This window comes from Megalobrama amblycephala, linkage group LG7 (genome assembly GCF_018812025.1).
Source record: "Megalobrama amblycephala isolate DHTTF-2021 linkage group LG7, ASM1881202v1, whole genome shotgun sequence".
Lineage (NCBI taxonomy): Eukaryota > Metazoa > Chordata > Actinopteri > Cypriniformes > Xenocyprididae > Megalobrama > Megalobrama amblycephala.
Genome location: NC_063050.1, coordinates 20,944,152 through 20,972,003, shown reverse-complemented (window position 1 = coordinate 20,972,003; position 27,852 = coordinate 20,944,152). Strand labels below are relative to the sequence as shown.

The 27,852-nt window shown below is 38.7% G+C and overlaps 1 protein-coding gene across 1 annotated transcript; it reads left to right on the top strand.

The window, feature by feature from the left end:
• Positions 1 to 486: 486 nt before the first annotated feature.
• sox1b (SRY-box transcription factor 1b) lies at positions 487 to 3,076 on the top strand. The gene has a single exon (XM_048196466.1). It carries the CDS (start codon positions 1,496 to 1,498, stop codon positions 2,510 to 2,512), a length of 1,017 nt encoding a protein of 338 aa, XP_048052423.1. The 5' UTR covers positions 487 to 1,495; the 3' UTR covers positions 2,513 to 3,076.
• The last annotated feature ends 24,776 nt before the right edge of the window (positions 3,077 to 27,852 follow it).

Here is a 27,852-nt window from a genome sequence, read left to right as displayed (position 1 = left end):
TAAACAGTGACTATGGAAAAAAGGGAATGTCGCCATAAAGCAGAGCTTCAGAAGTGACAGACAGTGCGCATGTGATCCTCGTATGTTCTCGTCCAGTAGACGGCGATCACACTCTAAATTAATACAGAGCACGAGGTGACAAATTTATTTACACCTTTTGTTGACCAAAATTATTATAATTCAGACAAAACAAGCCCAGGGATCGTGTGAGTGTGTATCAGGTTTATAAAATGGGTTTCGTAAATGTGTGTGTTCTTGTTGTTAAATCGGGAATTATTTTACATGTTTTTGAACTGGTGAATTGCGAAGTTATTATTTTTAATCCATTGAGAAGAATTTATAGCTTGGCTACTTCTTGTGATATTGCAATATTTATGCCAACGTTTCCAATACCAATGAAAAAGCGCAATATGAAATTGAGATACTGCAGCGTTGGGGGAAAATAACATTGCAGGTTACACCATTTTTTTTTTTTTTTTTTGCACACTAACCATTTTTGAGCTGTTCCTCACTTTGCACTCGATGACAAAAGGGCTCACATGGCACGAGCACTGGGCCTGAGTCACCTGTTTCTTAGCAACAGCCACAACAGGAAAACACCTGTGGCATCAATTTATTCAAAGTGACTTTTAAGGATTGTGATAAATACTGGAAAACTGTGATAAATATTGGAAAATATAGCATACTGGGAACCTGAACTTTTACACAAACAGTCTGTTTGCAGAGAAGTTTATTTAATTCTTATTTGGGACTTTTTTGTGTGAATAAAAAAATGGTTTTACGTAGGCCTATTGTTATGGTTAAAACTGTTGAAACAGTTTATCAATATAATTATTGCGGATAACATAACAGGAATTGTTCTGATAGAATACTTACTTGACAGTAAAATAACTGCTCATGTTTGAAGTTCAGGCTCCGGCGTTTCAAAAGGGGCATATGTTCAGTAAACATTAGAGCCCAAAATTGACTGATTTATGGTTTATTCCAGTGAAAAATATCATTTGAAGATCATTTACTCTAAATAACATTTGTCAACAGTGGTTGTAGCCAACTGTTTACCTTCCGCGTGCCGAAAAAAAAAAACCTTCAGCTGCGCCTGTGGCGCGCTCGATCTCTCCCTTGCTCGTCACCTGACCGTGAGCCATATGCAAATCAGCCCCGTCCTCAAACGCCATTGGCTCTCTCTCACTCATTTATTCCCTGTCAAAGCGCATCATATGGCCGCTCTTCCACTAACTTTTCTAGCCCACCGCTGAAAGTAGCTCAAAGACAATTCTGCACTGGATGTGAAAATCACCGCGAGAGGAAGTTAGAATAAAACAAAGGGAGACGAGCTGCTGCAAAGTTCCCATCCATCATCTGTTTGGATTGTACCTGTATCTCCTGTTCGAGTGGCCTCTTTTGTTATTAGGAGGTTCTACGCGTGTGCGCCTGCCAGCGAACGGGGACGTGTGAATGTTTCTGTGTGCGAGCTGAGTAAGTTAAAGCCGGGTGAATGTATAGCATGATGATGGAAACGGACTTGCATTCTCCAGGAGCCCAGACTAACACAAACACGGGCCACACGGGACCCAACAGCAAAGTTAACCAAGACCGCGTCAAGAGACCCATGAACGCGTTTATGGTGTGGTCTCGGGGTCAGCGCAGAAAAATGGCTCAGGAGAATCCAAAGATGCACAACTCGGAGATCAGCAAGCGCCTCGGAGCGGAGTGGAAAGTCATGTCCGAGGCGGAAAAGCGACCCTTCATTGACGAGGCGAAAAGACTGCGCGCCATGCACATGAAGGAGCATCCGGATTACAAGTACCGACCCCGGAGGAAGACCAAGACCCTGCTCAAGAAGGACAAGTACTCTTTGGCGGGTGGCCTGCTCGCTGGATCAGGAGGCGGAGGCGGCGTGGGGCTGGGAATGGGTGCAGCGGGGGTCGGGCAGAGGTTAGAGAGTCCGGTGGGTCACGGCGGCAGCACCGCGGCGAGCTACGCGCACATGAACGGCTGGACCAACGGCGCGTACTCAGGCCAGGTGGCGGCTGCCGCGGCTGCAGCCGCAATGATGCAGGAGGCTCAGCTCGCCTACAGTCAGCACCCAGGCAGCGGAGCGCATCACCACCACGGGCACCACCACCATCCGCACAACCCCCAGCCTATGCACCGCTACGAAATGACGGCTCTCCAGTACAGCCCCATCTCAAACTCTCAGAGCTACATGAGCGCCTCTCCGTCAGGCTATGGGGGAATATCCTACACGCAACATCAAAACTCCAGCGTGGCTTCATCTGGGGCCATCGGCTCGCTGGGCTCGCTGGTGAAATCGGAGCCGAGCGTAAGCCCTCCAGTTACCGCTCACTCTCGAGCCCCTTGTCCCGGAGACTTGCGAGAGATGATAAGCATGTATTTACCGACGGCGGAGGCAGGGGACCCGTCCGTTCAGAGCAGACTTCACGCTGTTCCGCAGCACTATCAAAGTTCCACGACGAGCGTAAACGGAACCGTTCCACTGACACACATATGAAAAGATTTGCAACTACGCATTCAGACTCGAATAACCAAATATGTACCTCTTTTAGAGCATAACTACCTTTTTTTGTACAGAATGTCTGTTCTTGTAAATTTGAAGGTGATATTATTTAAATATAATACTTAATCTGAAGGGTGTCCTGGGGATGTTGTCTGAATAATTTGTCCGAAATGACACCATATGCGTGAGCTTTACACATTTGCGAGGGATTCATTCTTCACGTGTGTGTGCGTGTGTGTGTGTGTGTGTGTATGAGAGAGATGGTACTATGTTTGAGACATGAAAAAGAGTGGGTGCTAAAGTGTATAGTCAAAATACAATGTTTTTAAAGTTTTCTAAGATTTTTCTCTATCCATCTTTGATTTGTCAACACGTGAGTTGCTGTATTTGCTCTATTCCTTATTTGTTTGTTGTATTTTTTCCTTGTACATGGTGAATATATTACAGAGAAGATTGATACACAAATCTGTAAATATAATTCGGATTTGCCAGGAAAAAGAGGAAACGTTTTGCGTTGATGTGAGAAGAATAAATTTGCTTTTGCTCTGATTCTGGAAAGTTAGTTTGCTGTGTTTTGCTTTTTATCTCGCGATTAAGCAGCTGGAAATGGACTTAATATTCCAGTGTGATCATGTTTTTTTGTCTGTGTAAGCCATGAATTTTAGTCACACGTTAGAACCTTTATTGTTTGAAAATATTGGGACAAAACAATGTGTAAGAACGAATTATTAAATTGGAAATATTTTGAGCACAGGCTATGTTAATTATATAGGTGTAAATATAAAGTGTTTTAGCATCCAGGCTCTCAGATATAACATCTAAAAATGAAACAAATATATTTGTGTCTTATCAGGTGAGGTAAAAAAAAAAAAAAACGAATGAAAATTGTATGGGACATTTTACGCATAATAGGACCAAGTGCAATTGTTTATTATTATAAAGCACGTCCAAATAATTTTCCATTGCTATTACATTTACTCACGCAAATTATTTAAAAAAAGAAATTTAACGTTTCTTGGGAAATTGCAGTATGCGTGAACCTACTAAAGCATAAAAATATGTTACTCAATGTCAATGTATATCACTTGATTGAGTGTTTAATTTTTTAAGACACTTATAAAAGCTCCACTTAGATTTGAAGCCGAACCTCTTCAGATCGTTTGATAATTACTATTTATATGATGCCACTATTTCTGTTGAGCGTGATCAGCTGCTTTAATTGCGACCAAAGCTGACAAAGCTATTTTACAGTAAGGAAACCTTCTGTATTTTGTTTCTTTCAATAAGCCTTCCGTGACGTTGTTGTTGTGTCTTGATGCATATGATGGAGGTCAAAGTTCAAGACCTCTCAAAATAAAGAGTGTCCAATGAAAAACGAAGAACAGCAAATAGAGAGCGAACCACATTATTCATTGTTCAAAGGACCAACCCCTGTTTTTTTCCTGTGAGCCCCGGATTGTGCAGACATATGCTTTAAATCCGCTCCACTTCAATTAAATCCGCCTGGGTACCCGCGAGCCACTCATGACTATATTTACCGGATATGGAATAATTGCGTTCTAAACCTCCTAATGGAATTAAAAATGTTACTGTTTATTTCCACTTTTGATACGCATTTTAAGAAGAATTCTATTTTTTTCCCCCGCCTTGTGGCTTATTTTCTTTCACTAAAATTGACAACCTAATTGAATCACTGGTGGGCCGTCAAGCAAATGTTGCTCGTATCCTCCGTGGGGTGTCAGTGGGATTAAGATGAATGCAGAGTGCGTGGCAGAGAGTGTTTTGTGTCAGGGAAAGAGGAGGATTAGACAGCCCTAAAAGCTGAACCCCCGGGTCAGCGACAAGTCACATTCTTATTACAATGACAGCCACCGGAAGAGTGACGTGACGCGGGAGCTTTCCCGCAACAAGTAGCAGAATTCAGGGAGGTCTTTGAACCTCGTTTCTTTTCTTTCTTTCGTTTTTAAAACTCCACAGACGACCGTGAGAATGTCGACGAAGAAGCTTCACTTGAACCTAAAGCAAATTAGAACAAATAACGAAACACATTTAAAGAATGATAAAGATGAAAACTTTTGCTTGTTTTTCTTTTAGCCGTTTAAGTGACGGTTGACAGGACACTACAAATATAAAGTTATATAGATATTTTCCTTATAAAGAACTATTATTTTTAAAACAATCTATTTAAAAAAATATTAAACTGTCCTCGCATGCACAAGGATTGGGAAATAAACAAACATTGTTGTTCTTAGCAACGCGGATTTGCATCCAGAAACAAAAAGAGTGAGCCCAGCATGGCACCCGTCCAGCAGACTGGCAAACCTCACTCTATTCACCTCCACCGTTTCCTGGCAGAAGTAAAGGAATACAACAGCAAATATCACCAATAAATTTGCAATAGCCAGACAGACATTTATCACCTTTACACCACCATGTTCTGAAGTGAAATTGTCAAAAATGGGCTTGTATTTTGTCATTTGTAAAACCGGCGATCCTTTGCACTCGCTGTCCTAAATGTTCCTAATTAGCATCGGGTTTATCATACCCCTGCATATTTTCTTGCCTCCTCAGAAAAAAAAGCTGGTTGCCGTTCTGCTACGGAAGATTACGGAGACAGATTGCAGAGGACGAATGTGCGGCGCCAGATTAGCGGGGAATAGAAACAGCAACTGGGCCAATAAATTCCTTGCGCGGGCCTTATCGTGCAATTACACGTTGACATGTTTAACAATCTCGCGGTCTTTTTTCCTAATCCACAAACCCTCCAAGAGGCACGAGACGTTATGTGCTACAGTCGTTTCAGACGTGGTTAAATGTTTACCGAGTGGGCTAAAACCTAAAAACTGTGCTGACATGTTCCACAAAATACATCTTATAGGGGAGCAGTTTTCTTTTCAACTTTCCTTCTCTTTTGTTTACCAGAAATAAAAAAGTAGGCCTATACTTTTGTTTTTCCTCTATCACCTTTGTGTTTGTCTACAAGCCTATTTATTAAACGTGACGTTGCAAATCCCGCTTTTTAAGATCTGTACTAAATGTGTCCAAACATTTGTCTTCCGAATGCATTTCATAAATCATCCGGCTTGAGATCTATAAGCAATGTGCACGTGTAACTATCCTCAAAAACATACTATCGCCAATGTGACTAGACTGGATCAGATCTAAAGGGGAAAAAGAATTATGTAGACATTTAACACACTCTCACTCAAATGTCATTTGTTTTCTAATATATCTCAATTTCATATTGGCCTATTATATAATATAAAGTCGTTCTACATAACGCCTCCGTTTGCCATATAAAAACAGGTTTGTAAATGCTGTTTTTTACCAACACTTTTGAAATAGCATACTCGCCTACTAGCCTAAATTGGCTTTGCAGTTTGCAATGACTTAGATGAATAATTTATTAAGTGTCCCTTTGTTTCTGACAAACTGAAAGCAAGGAGAAGGATCCCTTTAAGCATGTAATGGGGTTACGAGTGGTCCGAATATACGAACGCTTTTACGTGCTACCTACTTAAAGTAGGAAAGTGCCGTAGAGATTAGCCAATACATGCGACTAAAGTTCTGCTCAGCGCTTCGGTAGTTAGCGAGTTATCTCTTTCTCTCGGTCTCTTTTCCCCCCCGCATACACTCACTCTTACTTTCCCCTGTTACCAGTGTCCGCCTGTGCGGGGGCCTGCGGCGAAGTGATTGTGAGAGACTCTGTTGGAATTTGGCAGCGTGGCGGCTTTGGAACGGCGCCCCACGCTGACTGTCATTCAGCGGGCCTGCGCGACTCACTGTGCCGTTGGGAAGTGTCGCTCATCCGTGCACTCATTGGCCTTACAAAGCTGATTACAAGCATCAGCGAATTCCTGAAGGCAATGAGAGGCGATGCAGGTGCACGAGAGGGTAAGTTCCTGGTTGGAACATGCGCGGATGAAGCTGAAAGTTGTGAACATCCAAAACAGCCTCACCCAATCAGACTTTATCTGAGGCGCGGAAGGGCTAACTTTAACATGACTGGAAAATGGAAACCTTCTTTGCGAAATATATATGAATTATCGTTTTCTGATTGAGAGAATGCTCTGTAAAAAAAGAAGAAAAAAAGGATTGTTGGTTTAACTTAAAAAAAAAAAAAAGTAAGTTACCTGGTTGCCTTAAAATTTTGAGTTCATTGAAATTAAAAAATTTAGTTAATACAATGAAGGCGATTGGTTTAATCAACAGAAACTCGAAAATATTATGTTATCTGAACCACATTAATTATCTAAGTTGATTTGACAAAATAAAAAATGTTCTAATTACAAATCATGCAAATATTTTTTTTTTACAAATCATTTAACAGGAGCTTTATCTTAACATTAGGATGTTTGATTCATTTGGGAATGTTTTATTTCTCGATTTGGAAATCATTTGAATACACATATGAATTAAAAATAGTTAAAAAGTAATTCGTTTTGATTACATTTTTTGTGATGTAGCTATTTTAGATTTTAAAATATTTATCTTTTTATTAGGCTATCTCAGAAATCTAAGGAATGAGTCCAAATATAACACCTTTTGTATACACCGTGAGCCACAAGGTCTAAGCAGCCTCATAGTAGGCTAATTATTTTGCATCTAACCCACTTTTCGAAGGGCTGACAGCAGTCTTGTGCTGCTATCCTCAAGAATGCGACTTATGTCCAGAAAGATGTGCGTGTGGGTTTAAATAACAGATTGATTTCAAGACGTTTTCAGAAGAGAATTATATAGTCACATCATGCTAAGTGTCCATTCAAACCAAGAGGAGCGCCAGAGCGATCACTATATGATTGGAATCTCTCGATGTCTCTTCTTCCTCACGTTCCTCAAAGGGAGATCCGTCACCTGAGAGTTGTCACCCCGCTGTCACTTGCTGATTAACGGACAAAAGAGGTTTCCAGGACGGTCTGTGGCAGCCAGTCAACCAGAACGGACTATGCAAATAGCCCGGAGAAGGCGAGAAGATGGCGAACAGTGCTCTCAATTGTTCTTTGGATTTCACAGCTTTCCGTGCGCAGCTGCATCGCTGTAGTTACCCAGGACACTGTTTTGCATTCGCGAGCAGAAGCCAAAAAGGTCTCAACTAAACAGGCATCTGAAACAAGTGGAAAGATTTAGCTTAAACATCAATGTTATACATAGCCTAAATATGAAAGTGTGAAGAATTGAAAGAGATGAAAACAAAAGTAAACTTTAAAGGGTCATACCGACCACCGCGCGGAGCTGTCCAGGTGCTGAAATCCAACATGTTGAAAGGTGTGGCTTACAAATGTTTCAAACAAACAATTTCTTACGCCAGGTATGTTTTAATTTACAGGTGGTAGCCTATCTACATCATTGGCCTGCTACTATTATTTTCAGGAGCAGAATATACACAGTAACAATCGTGTGTTAATTCAGCTCAAGTGGCGATTCTGGCTTGTCTCAAATCATTTCCTCCTAGTATAGAGTGTGCGACAGGAATTACTTATTTGTGTAGGCCAAAACCCACATTAAACATCATCCGGCCGAACAGTTAAAATGATCTACTCATTAGTCTGCTTTTACAGCCTCATATATAATCATGTTTTTACACACTATACAAACTCAAGCTTTCAGATGTTCAAAATGGTTTGAAATAATGACTGAAATTATTAATAATCAGTCTATTAAATTATTAATAACGTTAGAATAATGACACTGACATATAGCCTGACCACATCTTATCTGATCGCAGATACTAAATCAGGGCAACGCGTTTTTCTCAGGCACTCTTTATTTAAACTGCGTCTGACAGAAGAGTCAACAGCTTTTTCAAAATAAAAGTCTTGCAACAGAAAAAAAAAAGAAAAAAATTAAAGAAAAAAGACCCACTCAAAGTGGTCTCATGACCACTGATCTACATAAATGACATGTAATTTATATAAATCAGTGCTTGCGACCCACTTTTTAGCACTTTTGTTTTTCATATGGGTTTTTGGTTACATAACTGAAAAAATTCTGTTGTAAACACAAGCTCAATATATTTTCAAGTTTTAATCTACTACGTAAAATAAATCAGTAATTCCCCCTTGTGGGTTTTTTAAAGCTTTTACTTGTCTTAAAAAAGGCAGTTTCTAACATGTGACTAGAGGTTGATGGGGGCATTAAAGGTAGAGTAGGCAATTTTGGAGCAGCTAGCAATAGCAAGCTAGCTTTGAAAACATGATCCCACCCTCCCTTCAGAGCGCTCTCTAAAGCCACGCCACCTCCAAAACATAACGCACACAGTAGAGTTTGTAGAGCGTTATGAGATGGTGTTAAATTACCTCAGTCTCTAACATTACAATAATAATTATTATTAATTATGAACGTAAACAACTTACAGAGTTCTGACTTGTACCACCTGACTGCTGCAGATTCATTTTGGCGTTGATAGTGTTGACATAGAAACACATAAATCCGAGTCTGAGGACGTGAACAACCCTGGGTAGATCATCAAGGGTTGCCATCTTGTAATTACGGTTACAAAATGGTGTGAAGGCAGCATAAGCTTGTTGTTTTGGTTCAGGAGGAACTGCAAAAGATGAGTGCTGTTTGTGGACGGTGCTCTGTGACTGTCTGTCTACAACTCTGCATAGCCTCATGAAACGCACTGATAATGTGTGATGCGCGGAGGTATGGAAATACATATGTGGACAGGCAGGTAGGACATCATATCATTGCATTCGGACATTTTTTGGTCCTGAGACTTCCACAGACGATATATGTACATGTTTTAATATTTAGACCACTTCTATTATTGATTGTTATCAACATGTGAAGAGAGTTTCAACCATTATAACAAAAAGTGTTTGCAAAACAAATTGCCTACCCTACCTTTAAACATCATCAAGCTGAACAGATAAAATCATCTAGTCCACTGTTACAGCCTCATTGTGTTTATATAATCATGCTTCTGTAAACTATTGTAACTCAAACTTTAAGGAAAAATGTTTAGAAATAATGACTGAAAGAGTTGTCGGAAACTTAATGGTGGTAAAGTTGAAGTGATGCAACCATATGTAGTTACAGTAGTTTATAGCTTGTGTTTAGCTTTTTATTTCTGGCAATTGAATTTAGGTTTTAAAATTAATAAAAGGTTATCATGATGAACAAAACATGTAATTGCCTAATCATAAACCTTTGTTGAGTCACAGGTTATTTTCTGCAACAATCCAAAAGGCAATGGAAAAATCCTATTGGTTTTTGTCGAGTGAACCAAGACTAACTTTCATCTTGGCCTACAAAAATATGTCATCACTGCAGCATAGCATTTTTTATGGCTGCAGGAGGATAGTCTAAAAAAGTCAACACACACATCTAAATGTGTGAACTTATGGCACAAGATCAAGTAATTCTGTTCTACGTTACATTGTATGCAATTAGAGAATTTCTTTAGCCTTCCTTCAGTGCTGATCAAAGGGCAACCTACAGTCATATTTCTAGATTTTCCATTAACCAATGACTTTTTTGTGAAGTGCTCTCTCTCTCTCTCTCTCTCTCTCTCTCTCTCTCTCTCTCTCTCTCTCTCACCCTTCCACCATTTGCAATTGACTGCAATTTGCAGTTGGCTGGTGGGTAAAACCTCACCTCACCTCTGGCTTTTGGCTTTGGATGGTCAGAGCTGCCAAAAAATAAAAGGCTGTAATTAGCCCAATTTATGATGCCTACTGTGTAATACAGTGATGCCTCCTATGAAGTGCCAGTGGGTGAGGGTACAAAAAAACAGACGGAACATTTTGTTGCTCCATGGGGCAGTTCATTAGCACATAATAACCACTTAATCATGAAATGAAGTCAAAGTCTTCCTCTCTTGTAGCGCCATTTGGTGCTTTCTTGGTTGGGATGGAGTTTAGGGTGGCACATACCCAACTGTGGCCAATGGGCTTGACGCCCTGTGAATATTTGTTTCTTGAATCTCTCAGTATATGTAAATCCTCAGCTTGGATTTACTTAACTACATGCATGTTATTGAGAATCTTCCTAATTAGACACACAACGCACATCATACTGTGCAAAGTGAAATGAATCGAAACTGGCCTAATGGTTAAAGTTCTGACATGCTAATTAAAGAGGTTCAAACCTGCAAGGTTTGATCCATGATCTGTTACCATTGTGCACTAATTAAAGTCAGCATGAAATCAAAATTGACAATTCTTTTTGTTTTATGGAATAATTCAGTATTTATTATAAATGAATTATCCATGTACATTTTGTATGTGCTGGAGTAGACTTAACAGAGTGCTCGACTCTTGCATTCAATTCAGATCTTGAACAAAAACTGATGCACCTCTTGATGGAAATAAATGTTGTGATATTATTTCAATCAAGAGGTGCATACATTTTTGGCCAAGATCTTGTATTGACAATGCAAGAGGTGAGCACTCTGTTAAGTCTCCTCCAGCACATCCCAAAGATTTTCAATAAATTTGAGGTCTGGACTCAGAGGTGCCAATTCATGAGTGAAAATGATTCTTCATGCTCCCACCCCACCATTCTTTCACAATTTGAGCTTGATGAATCTTGACATTGTCATCCTGGAATATGGCCATGATGTGTCTTCCTACATTTCTTTCATGTCTTTGTTTAAGAAATGAAAAGCTACTCTTAATACATCAATTAGGGTTAAAAGAACTGCTGCCAAACTTATAACATAATAATCACAGCAATAATGATCCAGTTATAGACTCTTAAATATTTGCCTATTTAAATCCAAATTTTTGTTTGGTTGGGCGGTGTATATGTTGTTGTTTTTGCATGAGTGCAATTTGTCAGCATTGCTAAAATGGTTTGGGAGAGGATTAAGCAGAACTGGAGCAGATGAGGGAAGCTTGACGATTTTCATAGGAGTTAAAAAAAAGAGTGGAAAAAGCAGACAACAAAGGCAAAGGGAGGAAACTAAAAGGGAAGAGTCTGAGAAGAGTGTGCATGACCTAAGAACAATAAATAGCAGTTATCCCTGAGGTCCATCTTCGACATGTCCAACCTTGAGAGAGTCAATATATAGAGAGCGTTTATATATATATATATATATATATATATATATATATATATATAATTCATTTACAACATAAATTACATACTGCATGACACTGCCTTTCTGACCCTCATACACAAACACAGGGATTTGAAATCATGATGCTTTAAAAGGATGTTCAGGTCACACACACACACAGTTTATCCTTGATCATGGGGTCAAGTCTCAATCTGGAAGCTCTTTGATTCTTTAAACCCCAAACCCAGGGTCTTGTTTCAGAGTAGTGGAACCATATCTGTGCTGCTTGACACAATGAACTTGACAGACAACCAGATTTTCCTGCAGAGAGTCTGGTTAGGGTTACTCTGCTCTTATTATGCTGTCTGAAAGAGAACAGGTAATAGAGTCTGAGGCGAGGTGAAGGAACGCAGACTGCGCCCTTTATTCAGCTCTACCTTGATTACCTGAAACTCAGGTAATTGCAGCGGCTCTATTTCAGACACTGTTTACCCCTTCAGAAATAATCATCTGATCAGTCTGCCCTCACCTGGGGCAAAAAAGAGCACTGAGCTGGCACAACCTAGCTCCCCTATCATTGTCACCACTCCACTGACTGTTATCTCAAAAGTTGCCACACCAAAAACTACTGCAATACTAATACTTAAGCATTAATAGTAGGCCTATTGTTAAAGTGTCTGTCTAGTTGCTAGAACAATACACTGTAATGGATTAGAAGATAATAAACAGGTAAGATTTTAAAACAGCTTAAATTGTTCATTGTTATCCTCTTCATTCGTTCATCTAGGCTCAAAGCTGCTTGCTATACTCTCGAGGTACAAAAGCTGTCACTAGGGCAGTATTCACATTTGTACCTTATTTACCCCTAAAGTGTACATGAGTACATATTAGTGTTTAAATGGTATATAGGCCTACTGTATTACAGTGGTTCTCTGAACTGGTTTGGCCATTGGACCCTCATTTTCCCATGGTCATTAAGCTGCAACCCACCTTTTTTTTTTTTTTTTTTTTTTTTTTTTAGGAATTATATAAATATAACAGTGCTCGAAGTGGGCCGGTACACACCAGTAGGAAGTACCGGCACATCCATATTTTAAAGGGGACATATCACACACAGTTTCTAGTATAGTATAGCATCCTACATATTGCTGAAGACTCTTTAATTTGAATAGGTTTATAAAAGACAGATACAGCTGTACCGCTTCTTTCCGAAAACAGTCGAGCTCCTGGAGGCGTGCTGTGGGCGGAGCTAAAGAGTCACGAGTTTGGTTTTAGAATAAACAAATGGACACTTATGGTGGTCAGCTAAACAAATGTATTTAAACACACACAATACATCATCGCATTAGCCCTGGATAACTTTTGATTCACTATACGTTCATGTTGTTTACATTCCATGCACTTGCACGCCGATTGCCAACAAAACACAGGCATTTGATGCAGGATCAAAATGTCCGAATCATGAAAATTTGTTTCGAATCATGACCTGGAATATTTTATCGCTGGGAAATGCCGGAAACAAACAAACACACTTGCACAACTCCATTGCTGCCCCGGAAAAACAGACTGCATCTACTGTTCCCTTAACGCTGGGTTCTTTGGAAATAAGGTTCCCTCACAACATAAAACACACTTCTTTGGTGACATTGTTGATTTCATGGTCTAAAAACAAAGTGATAAATCTTTCTCGAGTCCTGTGCAGCGCTGCCGTCGACTTCCGTAACCTGAACGAAGCACGCTCTTGCTTTCGCTCTGGTTGATGTGCGCTCTTCCGGGAGAAGTTCCCATACTAGGAATTCTGCCCTTTATGATGTCATACAAGGCCACACAAGGCCACACTTGAAACTTTCCCTGAAGGAGTGAATTTGACACAGAAATACTGTCATACATCCAACTCATTTTTTTAAACTTTGGCCAAGTTTAGCATGAGAATCCAACTCAATAAATAAGTCAGAATGCATGAAATAGCATTAGACATCCCTTTTAATATATAGTGAAGTGATATACGGCGCGTGCCTCCGCACTTGCGCGTGCAATTGAAGAGCGCGCACTACGAGCACAGTATAATGTCTGACAGGACAGGAAAGTTCGTTTTCCTGAGGTAAGAGAGTTTTTATTTTGTAACAAGTTACAAAAATAACATTAGAATAATGACACGGACATCTTATCTGACCGCAGATGAATCAGGACAATGCGTTTTTCTCAGCACTCTTTACTTATGCTGCCTTCACGTGCTCTCAGAATTATCGTAAATACGAGTTTCCTATAGGTAAAAATTGCACACGAATGCTCTCCTATTTTGAAACTTGAATGCGATGAGCTTGTAATCATGACTTTAGAAGTGGGAATTATCAAATTTCTGACAGCACGTGAAGGCAGCATTAAACTGCCTTCAGAATAAATATTTGGAAGTTTTTTGTTGTTAATGTTTTTTTGACTGCACACTCCGCAGCCCACTTTTGGAGGAACTATTTCCCTCCATGGAAGCTTTGTTTAATTATCTAATAAAATGTTTCAACTCAAATCAGTATTTTGTCTATTTATGTTGCAAGTAATCATCATCCAATGACTGACTTCTCTAAAATTTGTGACAATCTGCATTTTGCAAAGTGCTGTTACAGTATGTTTTATCTGGTCAGGGGGCCAGGAGAGAGAGGGAGGGATGGGGAAAGCAAAAGAAAACCATCTTCTAGCCCATGTGGATAGCAGACCTCTTGTATTCTTGATCAGTATATGCCTCTATTTGACTGTAACTATTTCCAGACCTCCTGCCTGCTTGGTTTGCCTATAGTGCAGGCCAAGGCACAATAGTGTCCCGCCGCGCTGCTCTGGCTGCCTCCATGCTTTCAGGCAGAGCAGAGCCTCGCTGCCTTGGTGATTCATTATTCCGTTGCCCCCGGTGACCGAGAGCAGGCCAAACCCCCTCCTGCCAAACAGACCACTAAGTGGTGAGAGACTAAAATGAGTGACATTTCCTAAAAGTTCTGACCTTTGTTTTCCCATTGAGTCAGCTGCCATGTTGGAGGAAATGTAGTACACAATCAAAATAGTGTGCTCAGTCACGTTTTAAATGTATTTTGGTACTATTTGTTTTTAGTTAAAAACAGTGTGGATAATGAAGGGGTGGATCTCACAAAACCTGTAATAATCTTAAAAAGATTATTTATTGGCATTTATGGTTCCATGAAGAATCTTTAACATCCATGGAATTTAAATTCCATTACACAAAAGATTCTTTACAGCTCAGATTATTAAAATGTTCCTCACACTAGAAAAGAGCTGTTGACTTACACGTTCTTTGGGGAACAAAAATGGTTCTTCAGCACTGCAGAAACCCATATTTTTAAGTGTTCATTAGATGTGAAACGTGATCTGGACGTGTTTCTGCAAGGTCCACCCTAGATTTTATTCACTTACAGAAATAACACAACTCGATGAATTTGTGAGAGATCACTAATCAACTTTAAAAGGGAGTAGATGATGTGAATCAAATTTAAATGCACCTTTTGATGCGTGCTTTTGTTCTCAGAACTCGCGCGGCAGTGAACCCACACCTGCGTGCCCTCGAGTCCAGATTTCCCGCCCAATGGCGCACAGGACCGCTGCGCTGCGTGCGTCTCGAATCTAAACCACGGCCACCACTTTAAGCCGCTGACTCCAGACATCGATAATAACATCCTGACTGCCCACCAAAGCCCCAGAAATCAAGCTTGCTACGGACGCTATAGGGCTGTAAGGGCTGCTCGGCGAGACCTGTCGGTCACACAGAGCCGTGCACCCGCCGCGCTCGGACCAGCGCTAATTGATTGACTAATTGAACTCTGCATGCGGCTGCCCTCCGTTCTCAGTAATCAACATGTGTTTCAGCCAGTGGAAGATTTCTGAAACATTAGCTATTATTTTTATATGGCTATTTCATATTCTACCCCTTCCTCTCCACGTTTAATGTTCAGACTCTAAAGCTATAACTATAACTATATAAAAATGTCAATGAAATTGAAAGACTTTGACAGCTTGTTGTGTGTTCTTCCCTTGTTTAGTTATTTACTGGTCAGCTTTAATGGCAACCTACATCAAAACAAACCGTATCAACTACTGCAAATCTATTTTCACCGTTTTGACCCCAGGACCCCCCATCCAGTCTCTCAGTCAACCCAGGGACCACAGTAGTCTATATAAAAAATTATTTTCTTAGTAACAGTCTTAAATAACTTTCATTATGAAAGTTAGAAATGAATAAATGTTGAAAATTGTAAGAAAATTCTGCATGTTTTATTGATAATCTTCTTCACAGAGCCCCTGGAGAAACTTAGAGCACCAGACAAAAACATTAAGCATACGATTTTCTTTGTAAGAACTGATATGTCTGTTCTTTTATTGTCAGTTTTTGTCTCTCTGTCTCACACCGGTTCTGTCTTGATAATGTGGTGCAGCACAGAATGGCCATAGGACAGAAAAATCACAAATAAGATCATTTTAATATCTCTATTATTTCACCTATACAGCAATTAGCCCTACAGTACAAAGCATATGTATTTTGATAGGCAGCGGCTATTTACACTAAATGAAAATAGCAATATATTCTATTTACACTATGTAAAAGTACCAGTTCTTTGCAATAAGAGTAAATAGTAATTAGCTGCTATTTATACTTTATATTGGCAGATACTATTTGCACCTCAGTATTTTTGTACATTAACAGGATGCAATAATATCATAGAGTGATGATATCATAGATATGATTATTTTTATTAAAATTATTAAATGGATCTTGCCTTATTTGGAGAATAAAAACCCTCCCTACACCTTCCCCTAACAATACCCAATAAACACTTTTAATATTATGCACACATGCTGATGGAACATGAAAATTGCCCCCCAAACCTCCCCGAACCCCAAAATATTTTTTCGTTGCCTCAGGGCAACGTTGTGCAACAATGGTAGAGAATAATAGAGAAAATTATCATCAAAATCAAAAACTTTTTTAAAAAAATTCAAGAAATCATTAAGTAAAAAGGGAAAAACACTTGAAAGACATTGATATATTGAATTTGATAAATGCATATGTCTGTATCATGTAGTGTGTCATCTCATATAATGTACCACATGTAATATATAAGATTTCACTCCGTACGAAACTTCAGAAAGCAGTTCTGACATAGTGGTGTATGTTACAATTTTTTTTATATCACTTTGTGTGTTCATGCACACCCAGGAACCCTGCATCTTCCCTTCTTATAACACATTATGGCAAATGTGAGTTATTGTCCAAAACATCCTTGAAAAGTACCCCTCATCGCACAACGTTGCCCTGAGGCAACGAAAAGAAAAACTGAATTTCTCAACATGCAAAATAAAAAAAACTTCATAAAACATGACAAAAGGCTTCTCTACACCTTCATACACACACATATTTTTTATGTACAGTTCATGTAATTTTAAATAAGATTACTAAAGCAAATAATCTTGTCTTCTTCTCACACCATGTGACCATGTGTCAGAACAGGACGTCCCACCTTTAAATGGTGCTTGATAGTGCCTCCCACACCTTATTGGTACTTTCTCGACCTTTCTAATTGGTTGTAATCATTTAAAGAAAAATGTAAAAAACATATGACTTAAGAACATTTTAGAACATTTTCATTTTTAATGAAAATAAATGCGAGCTCAGCAAAAGGCGGATTCAAACCCCTGTCGATTGTGTCAAAAGCCAGGTCAGTCGGCGGCCATCTTTAAAACTCCTCTCAGGCAGCTATTTCACTCATGCAAGTACAGTTTCTATCTCTTGGAATGGGGAAACATCAAATTATCCAGGCTTTATATTTAAATTAAATTGCACATTTTAAATTACCAATGAAATCTGACATCTGTCTTAGTTTAGAAATTTTGTTTCTAAATGCTCAAATCATGACAAAAAAATGCATTTTTCAGGCTGGAACAGCCAATGCACATGTGCAGTCATAAGCGTGCATCTCAGAACACTGACTGCATCCGAAAACTTGGGCAGCTGACCTATCAGGCAATGACTTTGCAGGCGTTTGCACATGGGTATCTTACGAAACTGATTTCGGATGGACTTCTGAGACAGCGTAACGATTTAATCATCTACAACAAAATACAGCGAGCTTCGGTGATAACTAAGAGAATACTGAATTACTACAATAGTAATTTCTCCCTTGAAATGACATTAAAAGTGGAAAACGTTGGTCAAAAATGTACATTTACACACAAACTGACCTCCAACCACAACTTTCAGATGACATCTTTACTTTTTTAGCTCAACTGTCACAGAATGGAACGCAGGGGATTGTGGGATATCAAAGGCAGTGAAGGATACATCTATTCTGCCTTCAAAAATCGATCAGATGAAGGCACAGGAAATGAAGCTAACATTGGATTTGGATGTGCCTTGATGCCTTCCTACCTTGGAATGCGTCCTCTGAAGGCAGCATTTTTAAGCTTTCGGACGCAGCCTATAGCAAACTATATGAGCCATAAAAGCCTGATGTATATCAAATATGATAGTCAACAAAAAATTTAAAAAATTCTGTCTATAATTTTATGTCATGCTTTACAGGGTCAGATTGTACAGAGCAAATGGAGACTTGCACCATCTGTCTTTCAGCAATCCCACTTTTACTTATCTTAAGTAATGTAAGTAGAATATTTAGACAAAATTCTTATCTAAAAAAAGTATAATTGAGAACTCTATTGAGCTTCTTGAGCTTTGAAAGTGCAACCTCAGAATAATATAATTTAGAGACCTCAAACACACAGTCTGTGTCTCTCTCTTCACTCCTCACCTGTCTCTATCGCTCTCTTTCAGCTCTCTCTCTCCCTTCTCCTTGGCTTCCCTTATTCTCTCTTCTGTGGTTTGGCATCTCTCCACAGAAGAGGATTCAGGGAGTTTGGCTGGCTGTGAAACCATTTCACATGCCTGTTTTACAGGGAAAGCAGTAGTTGTCTTTGTGTGAGATATAGTCACCTCCATCTCCTCCACACACATTCCTCTATCTCCGGCTGCCCCTGACCTCTCTGTCACCCATATGATTCACCAGATGCTGTACTGCATGAGCTGGAAGAATCTAGTTAGTTGAGCGATAGAAGTGTTGATGATTGACTATGTTTAGAGATTTTAACAATTTCACCATGTAACTCGTCCCGTACCGTTTATGGTATGAAAATGAATGACACCTCACGTTGTGTGGCTTGTTGAGGAGAGGTGTGCTATTACTGTTCTAAGTGACTGGACAATTTTCACCTTGCAATGCCTGAAATGAGTGTAAAACAGTCCATAGATTTGCTATAAAGGACGGATCCATCCCATTTCTATGGGACCAAAGTATCAAAGTAGGCTCCACTCCCAAACAACCATATAGAAACGCACAAAAACGATCCAGATAGCATAGCAACTCCATAAAAACACAAACCACTTCACAGTTCCTGTAGCTCAAGTAGTACAGCGATAGCAATGGCAAGACATGCACAAACTGATACATGAACACAATATAAGTCACTTGGGATAAAAGCATCTACAAAATGCATGCGTGTAAAAACATAAATCTTCTCCAATAAAGATGGAAACAAAAAATAAGGTTGTAATTTTTGTTTCAGTGATGATTGCCATTATAACTGAATGTTTACTAACTTGAGTTCAGTTTTACTTTACTTTTTTTTACAATCATGCATGTGGTAGTTGGTACGCCTCAAAGTAACATCCACATGGATGGCAGGACCCAAGGTTTCCCAGCAGAACATTGCCCAAAGCATCACACTGCCTCCGCCGACTTGCTTTCTGCCATGTGTTCCCCAGGTAAGTGACGCACACGCACCCAGCCATCCACGTGATGTAGAAGAAAACATGATTCATCAGGCCTGGCCACCTTCTTCCATTGCTCCGTGGTCCAGTTCTGATGCTCACATGCCCACTGATGGCGCTTTCGGCGGTGAACGGGGGTCAGCATGGGCAGCTATGCAGCCCCATACACAACAAACTGTGATGCACTGTGTATTCTGACACCTTTCTATCAGAACCAGCATTAACTTCTTGAGCAATTTGAGCTACAGTAGCTCGTCTGTTGGATCGAACCACACGGGCCAGCCTTCGCTTCCCACGTGCATCAATGAGCCTTGGCCGCCCATGACCCTGTCGCCGGTTCACCACTGTTCCTTCCTTGGACCACTTTTGATAGATACTGACCACTGCAGACTGGGAACACCCCACAAGAGCAGCAGTTTTGGAGATGCTCTGACCCAGTCGTCTAGCCATCACAATTTGGCCCTTTTCAAACTCGCTCAAATCCTTACGCTTGCCCACATCAACTTTGAGGACAAAATGTTCACTTGCTGCCTAATATATCCCACCCACTAAAACAGGTGCCGTGATGAAGAGATAATCAATGTTATTCACTTCACCTGTCAGTGCTCATAATGTTATGCCTGATCGGTGTATATATATATATATATATATATATATATATATATATATATATACACACACACATAAAGCTGTTTTCATCATGGGGACAAAAAACATCTTTGTGGGGACATTTTGTCCCCGTATACCTGAACCAAACAAATCCAGCTTTTAGACATTGATGGGCTTTTTTTTTTTCTTTACTTGCAAGCAGTCAGTTACACTGTAGGAAGCTAATTACCTCCATAACAATAGGAAACATCTAAATGGACTCATAATGACTTACATTCAAAGTAAAGACAATGACCTGAACCTCATCATCCAGTCCAACCATATACTATACAGTGAGATGAGAGATACCTCAATTCAACAACCCGCCCAATCAGATCAGAGCAATCAGCTTCCTAAATCACCTGCTCTTTTCGACTGAGGCTCATTTCATACCTTTTAACCTCTCCTTGCTCCCCAGGCTTGGCTTTTAGTATGACAGACAAAGTGTGTAGGGAGTATCTAATGGAGTGAACCCAGCAGGGTGCAGGCAGCTTTTGGGACTGAGCCGGGGCCAAATGTCAGGTGAACAGGAATATGCAGTAAGACAGGGAAGGCGCTGATATGCAGGGTGCAGCTACCCAGGATACGCTGGGGAAGAAACATCAGGAGACAAAAAAAATGTGCTACAAAGCCGCTTTTCTTGGCAGCTTTTTTCTCTTTCTTATCCTGTTGTTATACATCTTCATTCATTTCTTCTTTCTGCTCTCTCTCTCTCTCTCATATATATATATATATATATATATATATATATATATATATATATATATATATATATATATATACAATTCAAACATTTGGGGTCTGTAAGATTTTTCATTGTTTTTGAAAGAAGTCTCTAATGCTGTTTCCTATTGTAAAATATTTTTTTGTGTGTGATGCAAAGCTGAATTTTCAGCATCATTACTCCAGTCTTCAGTGTCACATGATCCTTCAGAAATCATTCTAATATGCTGATCTGCTGCTCAAGAAGCATTTCCACATTGAAAACTGTTGTGATACATGAAAACAATGTTTTCAGGAATGTTTAATGAATAGAAAGTTACCAAAAACAGAATTTATTTGAAATAGAAACCTTCTGTAACATTATAAATGTCTTTACTGTCACTTTTGATCAATTTAATGTGTCCTTGCTGAATATAAGTAAGAATTTATTTCCAAATAGTCACAGGAATTAAAAAATGTTTAATAAATTAAATCTGGTCCAACTCATCAATTTAAAGAAAAAAAAGAAAAAAGATTTAAAAAAAAATCAGTTCTCCAGTTCTCCTAAGGAAAACATGTGATTTTAAGAATTTTCAAGTAATAATAATAAAAAAAAATCGAAGCAGCACCATATATTTTAAAGCCAACTTTCACTGTGCACTTTTCATTCGTGTTTTCAGCACTATCTGATCTTCCAAGCTGAAAATGGAGCTGAACATCGAACTAAAGTATTAAAATGTTTTTTTCTTCTTGAAGTCTTTTTGTAGACTAGCACAGCCTTTACCTGAGAAGAGCTAAATGAAATACTACTCTCTTCACTTTTTACTTTTCAGCATGGTTAAAATAATGACAGTCTAAATCTGGGAGGATGGGACCAGCAGTCCTAATGGCTAATGTAGAATCATATTTCAATGGCTAAAGTGATTGGCCTGGTATTCAAAAATAATTTTACATGAACGTGTATAGCAGTGCTGTTAATTTGTAATTCAGAACGCTCCCTGATAATACTGTGTAATCTGTAATGCAGGAACAGTGCCCCCTTTTGAGTGGAGAGGCCCTTGATCTGTAACCTAAAAATACACCATGAGTCTCTCTCTCTCTCTGTGTGTGTGTGTGTGTGTGTGTGTGTGTGTGTGTTTGTGCGCGCTCCTATATTTTCTGTAAGGATTTTTATGAATATCAACCAATTCACAAATACTTATTTTCTTGTTTATTTCTAGTAACATTTATATATATATATATAATATTACATTTTATAAATAAATTTCCTTTTCCTTTCTTATCTGAAACTTCTGCCATTTCCACCACATAAAAAAAAAAAAAAATCATTCTCTGGTAAGTCATAATGACATAAAAAGTTGAAATTATGACAGTCATAATTATGGGATAAAAAGTTGAATTATGACATACTAAGTCAAAATGATGACAAAGTTGAAATTATGACTTTAAATGTCAAATTATGAGTCAGAAATATGAGATAAAAAGTCAAATTGTCTTTTAATCTCATAATAGACTTTTTATGTCATAATTTTTACTTTTGATCTCATTTTACTGTCATAATTTTGACTTTTCATTTAATAATTATTACATAGTATGTCATAATTTTTACTTTTTATGTCATAATTATGACTTACCAGAGCATGATTATGGCACAAATGGGCCTCCATAAATATTAACACATTCAAAATCAATCAAAAGTAGTATTGTATCACAGTTAGAAAACCAAACAGGTTTTGTTGACAATATTATTTCAAGTTAATTTCATCTTCAAATTCAAATCCTATAACGCATCTGTACTGTAGTACAGTGCACATTAAAAGCTACTTTGCAAAACCAGTCAGTCTACTTCCTCGGATAATCTATTGTGTTCAGTAAAGCAGCTGAGCGGACAGCAACTCCACAGTGACAGGTGATACTGACTGTTGGTACGAACAAATAAAAACATCACATATACCTGGGATGTCCGATAAGTCACCAGCCAAAGCATCCCAGAATTCCTCTTGGGAGCCTGCCAAAAGATGGTAATCATCTGTAAACCAATCCAACATGAGAGTAGGAGGGTTCCAGAGATCATGTTCTGGTTGGTTTAGGATCTATGGATCTGCACGGCACCAAGCGGCCTTCAGCGATTACTGAAGTCAAACATCAACCGTCTCACGTTAACCTGCCTTCTGATGAAACTGATAAAACCTTTCAGGAGGCAATAATGAGAAAATGCAACCAAGAGAGCCACTGTTTTACAATTCCACTTGTGTTGACAGGTTGACAAATTTAAAATGCTAGATTATCTTTATGGATTCTCTAAATGTGTATTTGTTTGTAAAAATGTAATGATTTCAAACATCCACCGACATCCTGCAATACTCCATAAATCACAATCACCCATTTCAATTACGATAGCAATGGGAATGTTCTGTCTGCAGGTTACCTGATTCAAGTCTCTTGAGTCGATGTGTATCTGATGCGATATGATGTACCTCAGGGAGGGTACTTGACGAGAGAGAGTGTCTCACAGATCAGAGATATCACTGATCCCATAATAATCCCATGATAATCCTACTGTGAGACAGCACTTAATCATCCTGTTTGTAATGTGATATGGATTAGGCCATTAGCAATCAGCATGAGCCCTAGACTGACACGCCATAGGCACTAATATAACCCAAACAGCCAGGAATTGAGCCATTGACAAAAAACTGGGCCCAGTCAAACCACCTCATCTCAGGTCACTGTTAACATGCCTCTCTAAAAAACAATTCTCCAAATGTCAATACAAATCAAGTAAACAAAAATACTCAACACTAGAGGTGAAATCTAAAGAGGAGGCTGATGGCCACTGTAACTGTTTTTTATTTGAATATATTTTAAAATTATTCCTGTGATGCAAAGCTGAATTTTCAGCATCATTACTCCAGTCTTCGGTGTCACATGATCCTTCAGAAATCATGATGATTGCTGCTCAAGAAACATTTCGGTAACACTTTAGTTTGGGGACCAATTCTCACAATTAACTTGCTTATTAGCTTGCATTTTACTAGCATATTGGCTATGTATTTGTACTTATAAAGCACATATTAATGCCTTATTCTGCTTGACCATATTCTCCATCCCTTAATCCTACCTTAATCTACCTTACTAACTTTTAATAAGCAGTAAATTAGGAGATTGAGGCAAAAGTTAATGTGTCCCGCAAACTAAAGAGTGACCAACATTTCTTATCATTATCAATGTTTATAAGCAGTTGTGCTGCTTAATATTTTTGTAGACACAAACCATGATACATTTCATTCGCCCTCAAACTCATAATTGTCAAACTGATTTGTAGCCATAAGTACTTCTTATGTTTCATATTTTTGCAGAACTGAGGGAGAGAAAATCTTTTGTCAGAAGACTAAGAAACTAAATATGGTCATTACCAGTAATGCAATTTGGTCAAAGATGTTGAATTGGTTTATTTTATTTATTTATTTATTTTTACTGTTCTGTGATTTATGTTCAATTCTTTAGTATTTCCTTTCTTTTCTAGTGCTTTTCATCTACTGAAAGATCTCTTTACAGTGTAATGAAAATAAACTTTTCTTAAAGCTTACTGTTGAATTTCACTGTATCTGCTATATATAACAAATCTGTTCTATTAGACATGGATCTGTAAAATGATACCTGATTGCCAAAAGGAGGTTTTTGTAACAGTGTTTTGAATTGATCTCACTAGTGTGTAAGACTATATTGTAGTGTGTGTGTTTTTGACAGCCTGTGTGTTTTGTTCGATGGCATGAGTTTGGTTTTTCAGCAAGATTGAATGGTTTTGAGTGGAGAGCTTCATTTTGACCTGAAAATAGGAAGTTTGGGGAATTTGGTTAGAAGTTATGGATTAGTGTTTCGAGTTTCGAGGAAAGGAGGCACAATTTCAAGAAATGTGTTTAAGCAATTGAGAAAAACTGTATATTCAACATTATATATAGTAGTTTATTTTAGTACTGACACTAAAACTCTGTAAACTTGGATTTTTTTCTCACAGTAATTTTCATATTGTCACTATCCACGATACAATATTGTTGCATTTTTGTATTGCGATATATTTTGACACGATATATTGTTACACCCCTAGTTACTCCGTGAACTTTCTATAGTAATAACAGTAAATTATGCATAATTACAAGTAACTAACACTAAACCTTTCCTGTACATAGTTAATTGATATTAATAAGTACTTATTTGAGTAAGTACAATGTAACTATGTCACCTTAAAATAAAGTGTAACTGGATTCTTTGATGAATAAAATGCTCAAAAGTACAGTTTTTAACAACCTTTTGTAACATTATAAATGGATATATTTGTAGCATTAGCCAACAATGCATTGTATTGGTCAACATTTTAGATTTTTCTTTTATGCCAAAAATCATTAGGATATTAAGTAAAGATCATGTTCCATGAAGATATTTTGTACATTTCCTACCATAAATATATATATATATATATAAAAAATGTATTTTTGTGAGTGGATATGTATTGCTAAGGACTTCATTTGGACAACTTTAAAGATATTTAGATTCTTTTGCACCCTCAGATTTCAGATTTTCAAATAGATTTTCAAATCTTGACCAAATATTGTCCTATCCTAACAAACCATTAATCAATGGAAAGCTGATTTATTCAGCTTTCAGATGATTACAAAATTGACCCTTATGACTGGTTTTGTGGTCCAGGGTCACAAATGTCACTTTCGATGTATGTAATGCATCCTTGCTCAATAAAAGTATTAATTTCTTTTAAAAAATCTTACTGACCCCCAAACATTTATACGGTAGTGTACATAATACAACTTAATCACAGCAAATGAGTCTCAAAAAATCTTAAATTATTCCTTATTTTACGCATTAACTTAAGATTCAACACAAAAGGCAATTATGTATTAACAAGAATGCCATTCAGTTATTTAAATTTAATAATTTCTACCAGATCTGTTAATCAAGTGGGCAGTAATCTCAAATAATGTCTGAATAATCGGTCTTTCCAATATATCAGTCCATCATTAGTACTATATGAGGTAGAAGAAATGCATGCATGCATGCCTTTCCTTGCATGTAAACTGATGCACTATGAATCTACATACTCCAGATATCCCTAACCAGGTTTGTGTGCGTGTGTATCAGTGACTCCATGCAGTAAAAGCCTTTAATTTGACCTGTATTGTTCAGTTAATTCACTATACCATCAGACTAGCGTGAGTGTCCCTTTCTTCCTGTCTGTCACACAGCCAAAGGGCAACTTTCATCCCGGATCAGGTGACTGAGTAAAGCTTCATCAAGTATGATCGCTGCAGCGGAGGGACTCATGAGATGATCCTGCACACAAAAACACACAGTTAAACTCAATAACACATGAGCTATTCTTTGCATATAGAGAAAAATACTATTTAAGAAAAAAAAAGCATGGTACAATCACAATTTAATGCAAGGACACTGGTTTCCAAGAAAATCCTCCTATGTTCCTCTTGAATTCTTACACTGTATTCAGCGGACTGCGACACACAAGACTCCTCTCTCGGGTCCTTCAGAACGGTTCTTATTATGTGGGACGGTGAGATCAGAGAGACCTCGGTGAGAAAAGGAGAGTTTGTGCCCTAACGCCCTATGAGTGATATCTGGCAGCAGAGCTCAAATACATGAGCTCTGCATATTGTGTTGATGAATTGAGTTTGTCTTTGATGACCAAACCCGGTCGATAGTGTACCATACCTCGGTCTGAATGCTGCTCAAGGCTACGTTCCCGCTTTAAATGAGAAGTTGATTGGGTCAATACTCACGCACAAACATATATTTCTTTATGCATGTCGTATTAGATACGCGTGTGTCGGTGTGAGACGGTACTTCTTTTCACTTAAATAGACACCTCAGCCTTGTGCACTCTTCGCTCTTTTGATTCAAAAGCAAGATATTCCTGAACAAAGAACTGTCACCCATTTTCTCAATTAGAAACTTGCTGTGAAAACAAGTCTTTTACTGAGAAGACATCTTTGTGACATTCAAACAAAAAACAAATGGCAGAATTTGCAAGGCCTGGAAAGAAGCGAGCTGCTTTAAAGCCAAGTCTTAATTTCCTTGGATTGTGCTCATGACTGTTTCTTTTTCTGAAAAGTGTGCAAGCACCAGTTTGCTTTCAGTGCGATGACACTAGGACAGTAGACAAAAATTGAATGAACATAAAGGGTCATGGCCTGAAGAAATGTAACTTTACAGTCCCTATAAATGGGAATATGTTTCTTAAGTGAACACACACACACACACAGCAAGGGACGGTCATGTGGGATGTTCAAGGAGCCGTGAGTGCTATCCTGTTTACACTCTCTCAGATGGTACCCCGAGCACCTGGTAATTAAAATTGCTAATCATGCACAATTACCCATCCAAGCTCCCCACTCTGAAAGTGGCCTCTCACACTCCCTGGAAGTGTGGGGTAAAAGGGGGAAGAATGTTAGTCATCTTTTGATTAGCGTTCTGTGGCAGGAGCACCTCTCACCGCAGTTTTGTCTTGCGGAGCAGCCACCGCGAAGTCAGCGACAAAAGAGAGATGAACATCTGCTAGAGGTTGTCCGATGTTGCCAAGACCACCAGGCCAGGTGCGGATTTTACTGAGAGAGCTCGTTCCAGGGGAAAGGAGCACGCCGAGGCACCCTCGCAGGGCAAACATCCCTACGCCGTCACCTGTTTCTTTGTGCGGCACCAGCTGAGCGTGCAGGATCCACAGCTGCCTCCAACCCAAATCCCCCTCTTGTGTTTGTTTTCCTTTCCAAAACGAGTCACCTGTTTTAAGTTGGTCACCTCAGGGCCTGTTTGTAATGGAAACCATTGTTTGATCAGAAAACATAAGTAAACATCATTTCTGCTCATCATATTTTAGTTGATAAAATCAGTCAGTACATTTTAATTGGAAAAAAAACAGCAAAAAGAATTAACTAATTATTTGATTATAACAGTACATAAATAATAGGGCCAATATATTAAATATACAGTACTGTGCAAAAGTCTTAGGCACGTCAGTATTTTCAAGCCAGTTATTTATATCTTTTGCTGTAGTGTGTCAGTAGGAAATATCAGTTTACATTTCCAAACGTTCGTTTTGCCATTAATTGTAATAATCCAGTGAGATTTTTGTATGCA